This window comes from Triturus cristatus, chromosome 1_1 (genome assembly GCF_964204655.1).
Source record: "Triturus cristatus chromosome 1_1, aTriCri1.1, whole genome shotgun sequence".
In the NCBI taxonomy this organism is placed as follows: domain Eukaryota; kingdom Metazoa; phylum Chordata; class Amphibia; order Caudata; family Salamandridae; genus Triturus; species Triturus cristatus.
Window position 1 is genome coordinate 107,627,179 of NC_140579.1, and position 19,212 is coordinate 107,646,390.

The window sequence follows — 19,212 nt, forward strand, 5'->3', positions numbered from 1 at the left end:
CCCTTTTACAGCTTCCAGCACCCCGTTACTCTGTGGCGTCCCCCAAGGATCCTCTTTGTCCCCCCTCCTTTTTAATTTGTACCTTCAACCCCTTATTCACTCCCTGGGTAGGTGGGACGTCACTGTGTTCAACTATGCGGACGACTTACAAATTATTTTCCCACTCACCTCCCCTGACGCCACCACTAATTTCCAAATGGTCATGCTACACATCCAGCATTGGATGAACCAAAACCAACTGAAGCTCAATCCAGGTAAAACTGAGCTCCACCTTCCCGGGAGGAGCGCCGCCCACTGGGGCCCTCAGTATTGGCCTTCTGAGCTCGGCCCTCCGCCTTCACCAGCTGACTGTGTAAAGAGCCTCGGAGTCATCATTGACTCTCAGCTTACTCTCAAGGCCCAGGTGAGCGCTGTAACTTCCGCCTGTATGTTCCAGCTCTACCGGATACGGAAAGTTTCCTACCTTTTGACCCCGGAAGCCTTGCTACAGGTGATAATAGCCCTGGTGATGTCCCGTTTGGACTTCTCCAACTCCCTGTACCTCGGCCTCCCTAAATCCTTGCTATCTAGGCTCCAGCTCATTCAAAACCAGGCCGCAAGACTCGTTTTTAGAATCCCTAGATGGCAGCCAGCCAGACCCTTGTTACACCAACTACACTGGCTGCCCATCAGTGAAAGAATAGCCTTTAAGGTCTGTTGCCTGGCTTTTAAAGCTCGGTCAGGCCTCTGTCCTGCTTTCCTGAAATCTCTGGTCATCCCTTACTGTCCCTCCCGCACTCTGAGGTCCATTAATCTCCAGCTCCTAGTCATCCCTCGCTTCAAACTTTCTAGATTAGGCGGCCGCAGCTTTTCTCACTTGGCTCCCAAGCTGTGGAACTCTCTCCCTCCCCTCCTCAAGGCTGAGCCCTCTCTCCTGCCTTTCAGGAAATCGCTGAAAACTCTGCTCTTCTCACATTCCCGTTAAGCCTCTCTGCACATCCCCGTGGTCTATCAGCGCCAGGAAACTTAAGGTGACAGTGCGCTCAATAAATTCCCCTTAACATTAACATTAACATCTGTTGTCTTCTCAAATGTGCTGCTACCACCACAAGACATTTTGTGAATACCCTGGGTGCGGTGGTGACTCCGAATGGAAGGACTTTGAACTGATAGTTTTGTCCGTCCACTATAAACCTTAGGTACTTCCTGTGAGCAGGATGTATGGGAAAGTGGAAGTAAGCGTCCTTGAGATCTAGTGTGGCAAGGAAATCGCCTTGTTGCAGCAGCGGGATCACTTGTTGGAGAGTGATCATGTGAAAATGATCCGAGTGTATATACAGATTGAGGGGTCTGAGGTCGAGTATTAGTCTTTTTTGGGTATTAGGAAGTACAGCGAGTAAACCCCTGTTCTTTGATGCTGTAAGGGGACAGGCTCTATTGCGTGCTTTTGAAGCAGTGAGAGAACCTCTTGTTTGAGGAGGGTAAGATGGTCTGCGGACATTGGATGCCGTTTGGGTGGTATGTTTGGGGGGTAGTTTTAAGTTCCAGGCAGTAACCATACTGGATAATTTGTCTTGCCCACCTGTCTGTTGTGATGGAATTCCAGACAGGTAGGAACTGTGTTAATCTGCCCCCGACCGAAGTGGATGGAAGTCACTGTTTTGTAGTGGTGGAGGTGCGAGTGTTGTTGTTACCTCGACCTCTCCCTTTGTTATTCCCTCTGTATCCACCTCTAAAATATCCTCTATTGGGAGATGTTTGTGTAGTGGATGAGGTGTCTGTGCCCATGTTCTTGGAGGCTCCTCTATAAAAGGAGCGACGAAAGGAGCCACGTGTTTGCGAAGACTGTAATGCTCCCATGGACTTAGCAGTCTCTTTTTTCATCTTTTCAAGGGCAGTGTCTACAGCCGGGACAAAAAGTTGTTCTTGGTTGAACAGCTGGTTGAGGATAATAGTCTGGACCTCCTGCTTAAAGCCCAAGATGCGCAGCCAGGCATGTCGTCTGAGGAGTACACTGGTATTGATGGATCTAGAGGCAGTGTCTGCCGCGTCAAGTGCGCATTTAATTGACGCGTTTGATATTAGCTTGCCCTCTTGGATGAGATCATTTGCTTGAGTTTTATATTGTTCCGACAAATGTTGTAGTAGGGTTTCCAGTTGGTCATAGTGGGCCTTATCATATCTAGCCAGCAATGCTTGTGTGTTGGCTATGCGCCAGTGATTGGCTGCCTGCGCAGCTAACCTTTTGCCAGATGTGTCCAGTAATTTGGATTCTTTATCCGGGGGTGGTGCGTCCCCGGTGATTTGTGAGTTGGACCCGCTTTCTAGCATTGGAAACTACTAGAGAATCCAAAGGCAGTTGTCCCTTAATGTAAGCAGGGTCTTCAGGGGCAGGTCTATATTTTTGATCGATTCTAGGGTTAATAATCCTGGGATGTACGGGATCTTTGAACGCTTCTCAGGGGCATGCTTAATGACTCCCTTGATCATTGGTAATATTTGCACTGTCTTTTGGGACTGTTTGAATGTATCTAAAAGGAAGTCCTCCTCTGCTGTGTCGGAGTGCATTGTCATGCCGTGATAAACGGCAGCCCTATTAAGCAATTGTCCAAAACCAATATTATCGTCTGGGGGAGATGGTTTTGAGGGGTATGGCTGGGGGCTTGGGAGGTCTGGTAGATCTGTTGGGACAAGGTACTCCCAATCATCTTGTGGTGGGTCGTCTGGGTCTGTGAACGGGTCATTAGGGTCACCCCCCACCCCTAGGTCATCATCATCATCATCATCATCATCATCTGGAGGTGGTGTATGTGGTGGAGTAGTCACAGGCAGAGGTGGTGTAACAGATTTAGGGAGAGGAAGTGTGTTAGACGGAAGTACAGGAGAAGAAGGAGGCATATGAGATTTAGCAGAGTCCTTCTTCTTCACAGGCACTGGAGGGGCATGTGCGGTGTCTAACTTCCTCTTCTTGCATAGCACTGCTGTGACATGTCCTGTTTCAGGATTAATATAGATCTTTTTCTGCCTAGGATCGATAGGATCTGGATGAAAAAGTTCCTCTTCCTCGGTGACCGCTTTCGGTGTCGATTTTTTCGGTTCCGAGCGGGGCTGGAGTTGAGTTTTATGGTCTTTGGCCTTGGGAGGCGTGGTAGAGTCCTTAGGCTTGTCTTTCGGTTCCGAGGATCTTGGTTTTGGAGCCGAAGCGGGATCTTTAGGCTTAGAAGCGTCCGAAGCCGGTTTATCCACAGGCCTCGAGGTTTTCAGGGCTGGTTTGTCTTTCGATGTGGAAGGCGTCTGAACCGATTTCGGAGCCGAGTGTTCCTTTGGCTTCGGTGCCAAAGGTGCCAGCGGGACGATTATGTGAGGTTTGCTCGGTCCCGAGCTACCGGAAGGCTTATCTTTTTTCTTCGGAGCCGGGCCCGGAAGCGGGGCTTCTGAAGTGTGTTTTCGGTCACGACTGGGCCAACAGGCGAAGTCTTGACCAGTGCCTTCGGTTTTGGTGGTGGGGTTGGGCATGGGGCAGTAGTACTCACTCGTTGACCAGGAGTGATGGGGTCGTCTGAGTCTTCTGCCTCTGACACGATTTCGAGTTCTTCAGAATCTTTTTGTGGGACATCCGGGCCTTCGTCGAAGATGTCCTCTGGTTCCAAAGCTGATCTCTGCGCCATGATGTGTCGTCGAGCCATTCGATCTCGAATAGTCTTCTTCGATCGAAAGGATGCGCAGGCTGGACAGCTTGACTCGTAGTGTTCTGGTGAGAGACACAGGTTGCAGATCTTATGATGGTCACTGTACGGGAACTTTGCTCCACACTGGGGGCATTTCTTGAATGGCGTCCTTTCCATGAGCCGTAGGCCTTACGGCGTTGATAGGCCCAGCAGCCTGCGTTGATGACCGGAATCGAGCCGATGAAAGGCGCGTCAAAGATAAAGATGTTCGAAGTCAATCCGAAAAGTTTGTGGAATTTTTACGCGTCGAAAAAGTTTGAAATGGAAATTTCAAACCGGAGCGCAAAAGTTGCATCCGAACCCAATGGAGGAAAAAACAATCTAAGGATGACGTCGATGCCCATGCGCACTATCGTCCAAGGGAGGAGTCACCTATCTTGTGACTACAAAGACTTCTTCCAAAACAACAACAAGGTACAAGCATCCGAGCCCAAACCAGATGGTGATTTAATGCAATTTTGTGATCTGCCGCTCATATGCCTCGAACAGTTGATTTGCATACTGCACACAGACCCCCAAAACAGAAGCAAGTTGTAGCTCACGGGATGATAAGTAAACAGTACCCACGTGTGCAGTGAGGAAAATCACAGGCTGAACCCAGATGCGTGTAACCGACTGCTATGGAAGCAGCAAATTAATTTACAGGGCGGTAGCCATTCACAAAAACAACAAGCAGTGCCAAGTGCAACTGAGTTCATAAACTGAAGAAGGTGGGGCCAGGTTTGTAGGGTAAAAGCTCAAAATGTACAATCAGATTCTTGAGATATTCTGTAGCATTACTGGCCAGGATCTCAAGCGGACGAGCACACAAAGGCAAAACCCGATGCAGAGTCTTGTGGGGGTTACACAGGATGACTGGTGCCAGAGTGCGGGGTAAGGGAGTTGCAAATGAGAAGGCGGGCTGAGATGAGAACCTGTGGCTTGCAGGTAAGACACCACATATACTTCTATGCCATTGGCACATTCACTAACTGAACTCCACTGCCACTGCTGACTGACTGAGATGAGGGCCTGCGACAACTTCCACTTACCCCCATACTCATCTCTGCAGCAGGCGCAGTTCTCAACCGAGCCATTTTACTGAAATGGGAACCGATCGTTGGTAAGAAACAAACTCTCGCTCACTACATACATGTATGCAGGTGCTGTCACCCACCAAGCTGTCTTGCTGACAGGTGGGGTACCTTCGGCCGCCACCCCGAAGCCCATCGCCCACCACACAATAGTATGCACACACACCACAAATGAATGCTAGTCCAATTCACGCTTTTGCTGAGATGTGAACGCCTGGCCAGCAGACTACACAGATTCGGGGCAGGCGCAGTAATGGGCATGCCCTGTGACGCCACCCGTATGATCTGTAGGGCTACACAAGCACATAAATACATCAATCCATTCATTAAAAACGATTACGATTATCAGGATAATAATGGAGGGGTGACAGATTGTAGGTATAGGGAGTGAGCGGTCAAGGGATCGAAAAGAACAGGAGGAAACAAGGGAGCGATAAAGAGGCGGGGAAGGTGGGGGCATAGGAGAGCATGTGGACACCGCTCCCGCTGCCTCAGCAGAGCTCCAGACGCTGTTACTGGTCCCTTCAGCACGCCTACGGGAGACGGCCGTGACAGCGCTGAGCTAAGGCTAGGCGGCGCAGGTGGGACCTATATCTGGATGGCGGACCCTAATGGGCATCGCGGCAAAGTGTGTCAGGCGTGATGATAAATTATAAAAAGTTGACTCCTAAGCGCTAGAGTCAAGCGGCAAGTGCCTTGACGCAGGACAGCTCCTAGAGCACGCACAGGGACTCCAAACTACGAGCGGGTGAGTATGACAGTCTGTAAAGAACCTACATATGCTTTGTAGGAGCAGTTTGGGATCACCGCGTGACTGTACAAGCTCCCGTCATATACCTGTTCAGCGCCTCGTCATCGATATGAACGCTAAACTAAACAACGTCATCCAATAAATAACACCAAGCGAACGGTGCATCTGAGAGCGTCACTGCAGAAATCTAGGGGGCACGTCTTTCCAAGGGAACCTGAGCTGCAAGCATCCCGCAGCGGAAGTTTGGGACGGAGTTCTGTCAGTACTCACCTGGGAGACAGAGAGCGGGGAAAGGGAAGAGCGGCAGTTTTATAAGGAAAGCTTTAACTGCTTAAGGAACAAGTGCGGCCACGCGGCCGCTGAAGGAATGCGAGGTATGCAGCTGGCACCCGGCTGCGCTGCTGTCAGTGCAACATGGACGTCACGCTGTCAATCAAAACAAGCGCGGCCCAGCGGCCGCGAAAGTTAATAATGAGCCCTTGTGCATGTACGGCATTTACCTTACGGGAGCGAGCAGCGGCGGGTGCAATAATTGCAAACAGATGGCGCCGCTGCTCGCTCCCGCAAGGCAAATGCCATACATGCGCGAGGGGTCATTGGAAACAGTGCAGAACATGCACGAGTTTCCACAAAGCCCCGGAGTGATTTCAAGATGTCACTCCAAAGCAGTGTTTGCGTGCTACGTAGGCGAGACCTAAAAACAATAAATGTCTTAATATTGAGTTTGCTATATATAATAAATAATCAGCAATCCCTTATTTATCCTAAAGTGTAGCCAAAAACCTCAATTTGTTTGTACTCCATATTCTCTGTAAACCGAGCATAAATGAACACTCCTACATTTTCTCCTCCAAATACACCATGTTTATTGATAGTTGATGGCTTGGTAGTTCAATTATGCGAAACACAAAATAATAATAAAGACAATCAGCTTGTGTGAGCCTCCTATACTGCCATTCACTAAACTGACACCCCTATAGATAATATTTCACAACCACCCTGCACCTGTGACACTGGCTGCAGCTAAGAGGCCTGTGTAGGGCAACCCATGCAATGCAGCAGGCCTCGTTTAAACAGCCACCGCTTTCCAGTCCTATCTGCCCTATAATCATCTCAGAGGCAAGTGACGTTGCACTACAGAAAGGGTTTACACTACTATATGGTAGTTTTCATATTGACTTGTCTAGTATTCATGCCAACATATCCTCACGGTTCGTAGATGTAGAGTACATCTATGCTTCCCTACACATACTTACTGTGACGATATGTTCTTAGTTGGTATGGTGAAATTAAAAAACACACAATATTGTGACACCTTGCCTTCAGAGCAGTCACTCAGTGTGAACTCTGTAGTGGTGTGAAGCTCTCCTTTACCATGAGGCACTTAGGGTCTTCAACCTGACCTCCAAGCAGTCAGGGTGTTCTGGTGTTACACTATGCAGGACAGCCCGCGAGGAAGCCTGACTCTTCACAAACTGGCTGTCTTAGGAGCCTGTGATTCATTTCAAGAAACAGAAATTGTAGCTCCAACCTTTGACGAGATTGGGGAGGGAGGGGGTGCACACTTTCAGATTAAAGCTCCACTCTTTTCTTATACCACAGTAGAAGAGTCTTTATCACCCAGTTAGAAACCTTCATTTTTGCACAAAGTATCTCCCATAACAAATTCATTCAACACCTTCCTGAAAAGGCTTCCAGCTCCCCAAACCCCTTCAAAGTGTTTTCCATCTACACCAACCCTTCTTAAGCAGCCTCTTACCTCGCAAGGTAATGGTTTGTTGTTTCAAGTATTTTGCGGCATCAGGGATCATGTCCTCACCTACTTCGGTCAATGTGTTCAGTATATCTGAACTTTATAAAACACTGAGCCACTTTGTGGTAGAACGCAATAAAGATTTACAGGCAAAGAAAATGACAAGCCTGGTCCCCACTTTCTAAATCCAATTTGACGGTTTTCAGTATTATTTCAAAATTGGCTTACATGAGAATTGTACAAAATGAACTCGAGCTAGTGCTTTAAAGCATGAATTACCCAATGAATTGATGGAAGTGAAGAATTCAGATTTTTCACAGAAATCACGAAGACGGACATGCTAGAAGTGGAAAACGTGTTTTGATAAGAAAGCCAAGAATCTGCTAGATCAGATGTATGGGCGAATATATTATTCGACAGCTAATGGACGAGCAAGTGACTCATACAGGTATTTTTTATTTAAGATATTAAAGTGAGGAAGAAAGTTGGGGGCATGTGTGTTCTTATGTACAGAATGATGCTTATGAGTATTATGGGTCCAGTGTTTAGATATCTTCGGGCTTGATGTATCTAAGGGTTTTACCCACTCCGTCTGTGTGAAGAAATGCGTTGAGACACTAGTCTGTTAATCAAATGATGAACTTCTTTCTTCCGTCTGTGAATTTCTTTGAATTTATAATTGCCTTTTTAACAACAACAAACTCTCAATTAAAAAAAAGAAATTCTGCAATCCTTGGATAGATTCTCATCTTAGAATGCAGTCTCAGGCCTGGCTGCTTTCCACATCTCACAGTTGGTGACAGAGTTGGTACATTGCTTCTAGACAAAGGTACCTGCCTAGCTAGTGTATAGACTGTAATTCGGCCTAATGTCCTGAATGATTGTGTGTAAATAAAAATAACTGTGTTCCAAAAAGATCAAACTGTGGACCTACAAGCCCCTGAAAATCCCCATGAGGGAAGGATCCTCCAACAAGTTCCTTTAGAACATCTCTTTTCTTGAACTGTTTCTTCATAAATTGTTCGTTCTCTACAGCACTACCCCTTATCTCACAAAAAATAGCCTCCAGTTACCACCGTAATAATTCGCCGGTGGAGCATTATATTACGCAAGCAGCTGTGCAAACTTTAGTGAATCTAGGCCTAAGTTTATCTACTGGACATTTGTAACCGGAAACCAAAATGAACCGGAAAGATCTTACCTCCATTCTCGCCATGGCCCAGATGTGGTGGGATGATGACGGTGCGTCGCTCCCCTACACACATGTCCATCAACGCAGTGTCCAGGCCTTCAATCACTTTATTTGCCCCTAGAGTCACTTGCTGAGCGTTTTCATAATCGTGACTGCAACCAAAAGAAGGAATACTTTTAAGACCATTCTTCCACCCACTTTTATCCAATTATTTTTCTATCACTGTCTCCCAAATTAGCTGTTTGGAATGGAATACTGAATTGGATTAAAACAAATGTGGCGAAGAAGACTGTTTGGCGCATTCTCTACCATCTCGGCAGGAAGTACTTGTTTGTTTTGTAAAGGAGTGTGTGGTGATTCAAGACTACATTAGTCGCAGCAATGCCCCAAATGTGCACTGAATTGAGATGTTGCAATTCAATCCTCCTACATTGACTTGGTCTGCACTATAAACCTTTCGTAACTCAACCAATTCGCGACAAGAAGTGCAGGGGCACTGCCCGTGATAAATACTTTTTCTTCAGAGATATGAACGTATTGATACAAAGATTTGTGTGGCTAAAACGTGCAGTTTGAGAATGTTTCAAACTGTGTGCGAATACTAACTTAATATAAAGTCAGGGCAATGTGGGCCGTCATTTGACTGCATTTTTGCAACTCAAACAGCCCCCAGCATATCATTGTTATATATGATGGTGGATTCTTGTTCCTTGACAAATGCTTCCCTGGACCACCACAAAGGCCTGAGGAAGAGCAACAAGGATATAAAGAAAGAAAGAGCCTGGAGGGAGTAAAGAACAAGCATTGGCATAACCCATAACTCTCGCCTTTGGGACCTTATAAGTGTTTAGCCATGCAACACTTGATGTTGTTGCACCAAGGATATTGTGCTGGATAACTAAACACTTATAGGGTCCCAAAGGCGAGACCTATTGGCTATGCCAATGCTTGTTAATGGGGTTACAAACCAGGACTAGAAATCCCATTACACAAATAAAAATACCTGGAATAGATGACCCGGTCGAGCATGTAAGTGGGAAACCTGAGATCTCAGGAAGTGGGAGATGGAGAGGACGTGGGGAGGCTAAGCGCGATGTAGAAGGGGATGAGAGAAGAATGTGGCGGGTGACCAGGGGTCCTGTATTTGCCAGGACGGCCCCGGTTTCTCACCATCTGTCCCGGCAGATTTCAGGAAATTTAGCTCATGTTTTTAAAGAGGGTCAACTGAAAACGGTGGGAAGTGCTTTTTTTTATATTTTACAAACCAGGGATAGTTAGCAGTTGTTTCAAGAAAGCCATTTAATTAACAGGCAAGCTGCTGGGTTTAAAAATTGCATTTTATGTATGTTCTTACTGCCTGTTATGTAATTTTCTGCTGAGGAGAGCGGTTATATTGTGTTCGCAGGCTTGAAGTAAAATTGTAGTCCTTCCTCTATTTTTGTGAAATGTCGCCGATTTTTGGCTGCAAAATTCTGGTCACCCTAGAATGTGGGGGCATTGAGAGGTATGAAAGATAAGAGATGGAGGGGGGGGAGGGGGGGAGTCGGAGATGGGGAGCAAGAGATGGTTAGGGGAACTGAATGATGAAGTGGGGGAGTGACAGATGGGCAAAATGACAGATGTGCAGAGACAGAGAAGGAACTGAGGGCTGAGAGTCGAAAGAGGGCGAGGAGGGACTGAGATGTGGAAATGCAGTGACAGGAGGAGGGACAGTGCATGGCAGAAGGGGGAAGGGAGGAAGACTGGTACTCTATAGAGAGGCAGAAGGGAGTTGAGCGAGGGAGAAAGGGAAAGTGTGAGCTGGACTGAAGGTCATGAGTAGCCGAGAGGGTGCAAGAGAAGGAGACCGAGACGCGTGGTTATAAAGTGTGGCGGCCTCGGGGAGCTGCGCATCTATAATAGGCCTGCGTGGCTGCAGACAGAATACAATTAGCCATGCACTGTGCAGGTGAAGTCCGGGGGCGGGGGCGCTCTAATTACCTGGCCCGTGTACACCGGCACCATAGCTGCTATCGAGCCCTACGAGGGGCTCCAGTTCCGAGGCAGTTAATGAGGCCGCAGCGGATAGAGCCGCGTGTGTGTAAAGAGTGGCACTCCAGGGAGGACACTGTGCAGACATCCTCGGGGGCACCCAGTGTGGCTGGGAAATGGTTTGGGGCAAGGAACCAGGCACTGTAGGGCTTCAAGGGCAAACAGAATACGGATAATTTGAACGCAAAGTGACGTAGTGGCAGTGCTACTCGGGTAAAAGCGTCAAGGGGTCCAGCGGGTACACGGACCAGAAGCATAAGGCACGAAGGAAGGTGATTGTTGGCTTTTAAGGACTCGGGTGTATAAGGTGTTGAGCCCAGTTACAAATACGCAGATGCAGTAGGGAGCATAGTGTTAAGGGACAGGAGCGCGCTGGAGGGAGGGAGGGAGGGAAGGGCGGGGGGGCAGGGAATACAGGAGCTGGAGAGACAAGAACCAAGGGCTGCAGATACCAGGGAGCACGAGGAACAAGCACGATGTGGTCACGAAAGTGAAAGAGGATCTCTTATCTTTATGGGGCCATGTGTTTAAACACATGGCCCCATAAAGATAAGAATCCTTTTACGACGCAAGGAAGGCAGACAAGCCTGTCCAAATGGGACGGCTCAAAAAGCCAAACGAAAACATCACAAACAGCTCTTTTCCAATGGCTGGTCACCATTTAGCATAAACGGTGATGCCAGTCAATGGAAAAGAGGGGCGGGGCTTAATGCCCTTTACAGAAAATACCCCAAATCATTAAATCTCGCCAGCGAAACTGCGCATGTGCGCAGCCCACGCCAGGCGAGACCTAAAAAGCGAGAGGGAATGAGGAAGCGGGTTGGACTAGCCTTTCTGGCAACCAGACAGTGCCCGAGGGACTGGTCTCAGAGGTTTGTGTTAAGCCTGTTTTTTTGGCTGTTTATGATCCGCTGGGCCGGTTTTTACTAGTGATTTTCCTGATATTTGAGCAAACATTGTCTGCAACAGGCTCAAATCCTAGTAGTATTTAACACCTTGCACAACACCTATACAGCGTGTCTTTACAAGTTCAAAACAGCACTGACTTACAGCCATTTAGCTGTCTAATTCACTAATGGGGACCACTTTTATTTTGGTGGCTGGGCCTATTTTCTGTCCTCTCAGTCCGACCCTGTGAGGAAGGAACCTTGTGAATCGCACCATCCTCTTCAAAAGGTTTCGATGTCATCCTTCCGGGCAGCAGTGTCTTGTGGTTAGCTATAGCTAACTTCAGGCATCTGGTTGGCGGTTGGGAAATGGGGAGCAGGATAATTAAATTTTTGGGGACAAACTCCAGACCAGCCTAGGAGAACAGAGCCCCTCGACACCCGCAGATTGTAGGAGGCCAAACACACCTTGGACGGCCAACTTACGAAGAGAAGAGCCGCGTGCCGTCCAGCAGGCTGCAGTTGTAATGGTACTTGACAAAGTCGCCCTTCTGGCTGGTGACGTTGCAATCCTCCGGTTTGTTGGTGACGGTGATCTCAACTTTGTCCGTTGGGTTGTGGAAATCGATGACGTCAATGTCGAAAATGAGGACGGCGGAGTGGGGGATCTTCTCGCCTAATACAGGAAGAAGAAAAATCAATAGATACTTGAACATGTTTGTTTTCCTATGAAGATTTATGCATGGCTGTTTATTCGCTAGTCCCAGCAGTACACAAACAACAATGTGCCATGAAAACAACTAGGCCCTCCCTCTACGTTCACATGAGCGTGCACCAAGGAAAACACATGCCTCTTGATAGATCAGGGGTGTCCAAATTTCACTCCGGAGCAGGCTTGGCAGAAATGTTTGAGGGGTCCCGAGCACAAACTGTCACGGGGCTCCTTTCCGATTTACAATCCAAGAAACACCTAATTACATAAAACGGATCACTTGGGAAGGACACAAGACGCGCCACCTGGTGATGTGGCTGCATGAAGACACAGAGAAGGAATAGGTGAAGTGTCACTTTTTTGTAATTATTATTAATAAATGTTTGTTGTAACAGAAGCACACAGGTCATAACTAAAGGGGGGCGGAGTGAAGAGCCCGGCTGCCCTGTGCCCTCCCTTGTGACTGTCTAGTCCAGGAGATCCGCAGCTTGACAGAAATTCAGGATACCCACAAAAGATACATGCACCTACAATTAATCTAATGGTGATTGTGCTTAAATACTGGCACAGCGCTGGTCTTTTGGGCTAAGAGTGACACGTCTGCTGTCAACGGCCGATTTCCCATCTCTCTCGTAAACATAGTTACAACGGAAACAGCTCATGATGGCTGGTCATGGTGTGTCGCTGCTGCACCATGTCTTTCAACTCTCTCGAAGGACCAAGGGACAGGGACGGGGCAAAAACTCTCTCAAATTCAGGAAACAATGTGGCCCTGGTGATCGGAAGCGCTCTCGGCTTTACTCATAATGTAGCATTTACTCCAGCAGTTTCATTAAGTTTTAGCAGTGTTAATGTCAGGTGCTGCCGTTTCCAAATCCAGTGGTACTCAACACTGGGGATATGAAGTGGTGTGTGGCCATGCCAAAAATCCCACCAGTGACCAGTAGTTCTCATAGATGTCAGCAGCGAGCGCTTATCCAGCTGTGACATCTAACTGGCTAACACAGTACAGACAGAAGAAACTGATTTTAGTATTGTGCATATTAGTGGCAGCCAGACCAAAAGGTCTGACATCATAGCGCTAATACTGACAATGAGGCCCCAAGAACATGATCTTTACTGGGCCTCCATCCTGCCCATCACTGTGTCCCTGGACACCTTTACGTCTGAAGGACACTGGGGCAACGTGCACTAATATAGCACTTCTGGGCACTCTGGTGCCCTTCCCTGTGAGTTTTGGTGATGTCCTGTTGCACAGCCTTGGAGTCCTCGTGGGGTAATGCTCCAAAGCCCTTTGACTCTCCGGTCATGGAGGCAACAAGCTGCCCATCCCTCAGGGTCATGGAGGCAACAAGCTGTCCATCCCACAAGGTCATGGAGGCAACAAGCTGCCCATCCCACAGGGTCATGGAGGCAACAAGCTGCCCATCCCACAGGGTTATGTTGGCAACATGGAAGCAACAAGCTGCCCATCCCACAGGGTCACTGGTGGGTTCATGTTGCCAAGTGCTCGTGGTTATACTGGCGTCACGCTCTCCAGCCAGCTGGGTATTTCCTTGCTGGCCATATCTATCAACTACAGACAAACTCCAACCCCAGCTGGCCACCAGTCCGTCCTAGCTACTTTCTCTTACTACCTGTGTTGGTGATGAGCGGAAACATTGAGCGCTAATAAGGGTCGCAAGGGTACCATGCTGCCCAGTCCCTGGGACACAGTGGTACGATGCCGCCTTGAGCTCTAGGTCTGGCAACAGGCTGCCTACCTTTCTAGGGAATGTCATCCATTCTGATCATGGGCCACCAAAGGGGCCAGCCCTGTGGACGTTGGTGGCCCGTGCTGTTCGGCTAGTCATGATAGCAAACCCATGCTACTGCTTCTTTCGAAGGAATTGACCAACCAACCGACCAACCCAAACCAACCCAGCCCACCCCAACCTACCTACACACACACCCATGCACCCATCCATCCCACCCTTACCTGCGCCTTCCTCTCCGTAGCCAAGATGTGGAGGGATAACGATCCGCCTCTTCTCGCCTATGCACACGCCCTGCAGACCTTGGTCCATGCCTGGGATAATGTACCCCATTCCGATGTAGGTGTTGTACGTGGTGTTCCTCGAGTAGCTGTGGAGTACAACAGATGTCACCACATTAGATCACTTACTGCAGAACAAGGAAACTATTACTTACCTGTAACCAGCCTTAAGCCAGGTTCCCTCCAGACCGGTTGTAGCATGGGTAAAAAAAATGCACTGGAATGTAGCCCTAATTGACTACCTTTGGCTGTGTTTAATTGAAGCAGTCCATCCATTACTTTTGTTTTTTAAGTGAGGCACCTTAAGTACAATTGGATGCCCAGGGCAGTATTATACATTTTGCCTTAGGGCCGCATCAGGCATGTGCCCTCGCTCTGTGCGTCCCTAGGACACAATGGTATTACAGAAGGGGCCGCAGACACTTGTATGTCCCCTTCTGCAATACTAATAGCTCTTGTGCACATGTAAACTCAGAGCTATCATGAGAGGGTGTTGCCTCATTTGAATGGGGGCATGGCCCCATGTAAGTGAGGGAATCACTTTGCCTCTGAGCCCGTGCTGTATTACAGACGTGGGCGCAGATGCAAAGATACCTATAGGAGACGTACTGAAAGTGTGCCACAAAAAGGTGGCACACTTTCAGTGAGCCTCCTATAGGCAGCCCTGCTGAAGGATAATAGGTCCCATGACCCCCCACCCCAGATATTCCCCTGCATGCGGGTGAAGTCACTCACTGCATCCGCCTGCAAGGGGATTTCTCTCCCCTCTTGAAAGTGTGGGTGGCATGCTGCCGGCACTGTAAAACACAGAGCGGCTGTGAAGCAGCTGCTCCGTATTTCACTTGGATGTGCTGCCTCCAGGGAAGCTCAAGTTCGCTGCTGCCCTGAGGGCAGTGCGTGATCCATAATAGGAACACTTTGCCTGTTTGCGCCAGGTGCATCTTTTGAAAGATGCACCACGGCACAAACAGAGAAAGTGCACCAATATATATGTATATATATATATATACTGCCCCAGATGTGGGCCTCCCTGTTTGCTTGACCTCCTTGAGGTGGTCTAAGTCGGCTGGAGCCGGTCTCGAGTTGCCCGTTTATCCAGTCTGGACAGATCCTGGCCTACCTTCTCGGTCTATACTATTCCAATTGGAGCATGACTTAAGCGAATTTGCATATGGCTGGTCTCTGAATAGAGTGGCACAGTGGGCAAAGAATGAAGGCCTGCAATGTGTGCCTCTGAGATCTATCGCCAGTGGGAGAGATTAATCCATGCCTTCGCTCCTTTCACTGACCTGATTTACACCCCTCTCGCCCTCACTCCTGGACAATTTAAAAAAAACGTAAACAAGAAGAGAAATTGCTGTGATGACCAGATATCTGTAGTGGTCAAACACACTGCTAGACCAGAACTGTGATTGGAAAAAAAGGAATATGCTACTTACCAGTATGCATCTGTTCTTGGCATGTAGAGCTGCAGATCTATACACTGTGCATAGATCGCCATCTGGTGTTGGGCCCGGATGTTTGCAGTTTGTTTTTCTTCTTGGACAGTGTTTGGAAGTCACGAGTTCGGTGACTCCTCCTTCGGTCCGTACTGCGCATGGGCTTCGGCTCCATCCTCAGATTGTTTTTCGCCAGCAGAGAAAAGATGGAGCGTAGTGATAATAGTAAAGAAACCCATGTGTGTTGTATCTAAATAAGATAGACTGGAACGGATACAGGTAGCCGGGGAGGCGGGTGGGCGTGTATAGATCTGCAGCTCTACATGCCAAGAACAGATGCATACTGGTAAGTAGCATATTTCGTTCGAGGCATATGAGCTGCAGATTATACACTGTGCATAGATTATATAGCAGTACCCAACCCTAGCGGCGACCACCGGTATCCGTTGCAGTGGTTTCAAACAGTGTCTTTAATACAGCCTGGCCCACACTAGCTTGTTGTTTGGTGTGCAGATCTACACAGTAATGTTTTGTGAAGGTGTGCGGTGTTGACCATGTGGCTGCTTTGCAGATGTCATCTAAGGGTATGTTCCCTAGAAACGCCATAGAAGCCCCTATCTTTCTTGTAGAGTGGGCTTTAGGGGGAACAGATAGCGTGCGTTTTGCCTTGTGGTAGCAAATCTGTATGCATTTTACAATCCACCTAGCTATCCCTGATTTTGAGATGGGGTTGCCTTTATGTGGTGGAGAGAACGAGACAAACAGCTGTTTAGTCTTTCTAAAAGATTGCGTTCTTTGTATATAGTAAAGTAAAGCCCTTTTAACATCAAGTGTATGTAGAGCCCTTTCTGCAACAGATTGAGGTTGCGAGAAAAAAAACGGTAATTCCACCGATTAATTGAGATGGAAGGGGGAAATGACTTTGGGCAGAAATTTTGGATTTGTGCGAAGTATCACCTTATTGTGATGTATCTGTAGAAAAGGTTCTTGTGTAGTGAACGCTTGTATTTCACTAACCCTTCTAAGGAGAAGTGATAGCTACAAGAAAAGCTGTTTTCCAAGTAAGGAACTGTAGCTCACATTTATGCATTGGTTCGAAAGGCGGTCCCATCAGCCTTGTAAGAACTACGTTTAGATTCCACACAGGTGAGGGTGGTGCTCTGGGTGGAATTACTCTTTTAAGGCCTTCCATGAAAGCTTTAATGGCAGGCACTCTGAAAAGTGATAAATGCTGTCTGTTTTGCAGGTAAGCAGCAATTGCTGCTAGGTGTAAACAGATGGATGTGTATGCCAGGTTACACCTTTGTAGATGGAGCAGGTAACATATGATGTGCTGTATGGATACATCTAAAGGGTTGATTGTATTGTTACGGCAGTAAATAACAAATCCTTTCCACTTTGCGGCATAGCATGCTCGAGTGGTAGGACGTCTGGCTTCCCTGATAATGTTCATGCAATCAGGGGGAAGGTTAAGGTATCCAAATTCTAAGATTTCAGGAGCCAGATCGCAAGGTTGAGCTGAGCTGGGTCCGGGTGCCTGATCTCTCCATGGTTCTGGGTTAGGAGGCATGGGGACAGGTGTAATTTTTGGTGTGGTACCACTGAGAGCTGTAGTAGTGTGGTGTACCACGGCTGCCTGGCCCATGTTGGAGCTACCAGAATGAGTGTGAGGGAGTGCTGTTGTAGCTTCCTTACCACTAATGGAATTAGCGGGAGAGGCGGAAAGGCGTATGCAAATTTGCCTGACCAGTTCATCCATATTGCATTGCCTTTGGACAATGGGTGTGGGTATCTGGCGGCGAAGCTTGGGCATTTTTTGTTTTCGTGGGTGGCGGAGAGGTCTACCCCCACTTGTGAAAGAATGGGTGAAGAACTTGTGGATGCAGTTCCCATTCGTGCATTTGCTGCGTTTGTCTGCTGAGCAGATCTGCCATGGTGTTTTGTATCCCTGGGACATGTTGTGCCAGGAGAAAGACTTTTTGCAGGATTTCCCATCTCCATATGCTCTGTGCTAATCGAGAGAGCTGTGGAGAGTGTGTCCCCCCCTGTTTTTGAATGTAGTACATTGCAGTCATATTGTCTGTGCGAATGAGGACTGCTTTGGCTGAGATTTGTTTCTGAAATGATTTCAGGGCTAGAAAGATCGCCAATAACTCCAGATGGTTTATGTGGAGTAACTTTTGTTGTGGCGTCCATATACCTCGCACTGTGAGGTGTAATAGATGCGCTCCCCAACCGGAGAGCGATGTGTCCGTTGTTAGAGTTACCTGAGGAACCGGGTCCAGGAACGGTCGCCCTTTGGAAAGATTTGTGGTGTTCCACCACTGCAGAGAGCGATGGGTGCGACCGTCCACCAACACCAGATCCGTCAGTTGTCCCTGGGCCTGGTTCCACTGGCGTGCTAGGCACTCTTGGAGTGGACGCATGTGGAGTCTTGCATGAGGCACTATGAAAATGCAAGATGCCATCATCCCTATTAGCTTCATAAACACTCTTGCTGGGAGAGAGTGCCGAGGAATGAATCTTCGACGCAAGGCTTGTATGCTTGCGATTCTGGCTGGATTGGGATAGGCTATAGCTTTTGAGGTGTCTATAGTGGCACCGAGGTATTGTTTTGTGTGAGACGGTATCAGCTGGGGCTTTTGGTGGTTCACCGTGAAACCTAGCTGGTGAAGTAGTTGGATGGTAGTGTTTGTATGTTGCACACATTGGTTGTAGGACGTGGCTTTTATTAGCCAGTCGTCCAAGTAAGGGAAGACGTGAATGTGTTGTCTTCTGAGGTGTGCCGTCACTACTGCTAGGCATTTGGTAAACACTCTTGGTGCAGTTGTGACCACGAAGGGGAGAACCTTGAACTGATAATGTTGGCCGTCCACTACAAATCTGAGGTACTTTCTGTGAGAAGGGTGTATTGGAATATGAAAGTATGCATCTTTCAAGTCCAGTGTGGTGAGAAGATCGTTCTGGCAGAGGAGTGGGAGAACTTAATGAAGAGTTACCATGTGAAAATGGTCTGAATGTATGTATGTGTTGAGAGGCCGGAGGTCTAGAATGGGTCGTAGAGTCTCGTCTCTTTTTGGTATCAGAAGGTACAGAGAGTAGACCCCTAAATTTTGTTGATTGATGGGGACCTGCTCTATAGCCTGTTTTTGCAGGAGGGAGATTACCTCTTGCTTGAGCAATGTGGTGTGTTCTTGCGACATTGTACGGTGCCTTGGTAGAATATTTGGGGGGGTGGATGTTAATTCGAGACAGTACCCTGACCGAATAATTTGGGTCACCCATTTGTCTGATGTTATGGTCTCCCAGGAGTGAAAGAAGTTTTGTAGTCTGCCCCCGACTGAAGTGGAATGGTCTGGGGGGAGCGGGGGAAAGTCATTGTGTGGGCGGTGTGGCAGAACGGGCGGTGTTGGTTTTGCCCCTGCCCTTATTATTGTTTCCTCTATATCCACCTCTTTGATAGCCCTTTGTGAAGGTAGTCTGAGGAGGGGACTTGTAGGATGTGGAGGCGTTATCGGCAGAGTAGCCCCTGCCAGTGCCTCGAAAGGAGGAGCGGCGAAAAGAGCGTCTAGGAGGGTGGGACTGTAATGCTCCCATAGACTTCGCCGTATCTGTATCTTTTTTCATTTTTT

The 19,212-nt window shown here is 48.1% G+C and overlaps 1 protein-coding gene across 1 annotated transcript in view; it reads right to left on the minus strand.

Annotated features, from left to right (window-relative positions):
- LOC146869672 (peptidyl-prolyl cis-trans isomerase FKBP10-like) overlaps positions 1-19,212 on the minus strand; it is a 61,606-nt gene that overhangs the window by 11,113 nt on the left and 31,281 nt on the right. Inside the window, exons 6-8 of the mRNA XM_085609908.1 lie at positions 14,085-14,230; positions 11,881-12,070; positions 8,486-8,628 (exon numbers count right to left, since the gene is read on the minus strand). Of these exons, the coding sequence (XP_085466034.1) occupies positions 8,486-8,628; positions 11,881-12,070; positions 14,085-14,230 (479 nt within the window). The remainder of the gene's footprint in view (positions 1-8,485; positions 8,629-11,880; positions 12,071-14,084; positions 14,231-19,212) is intronic.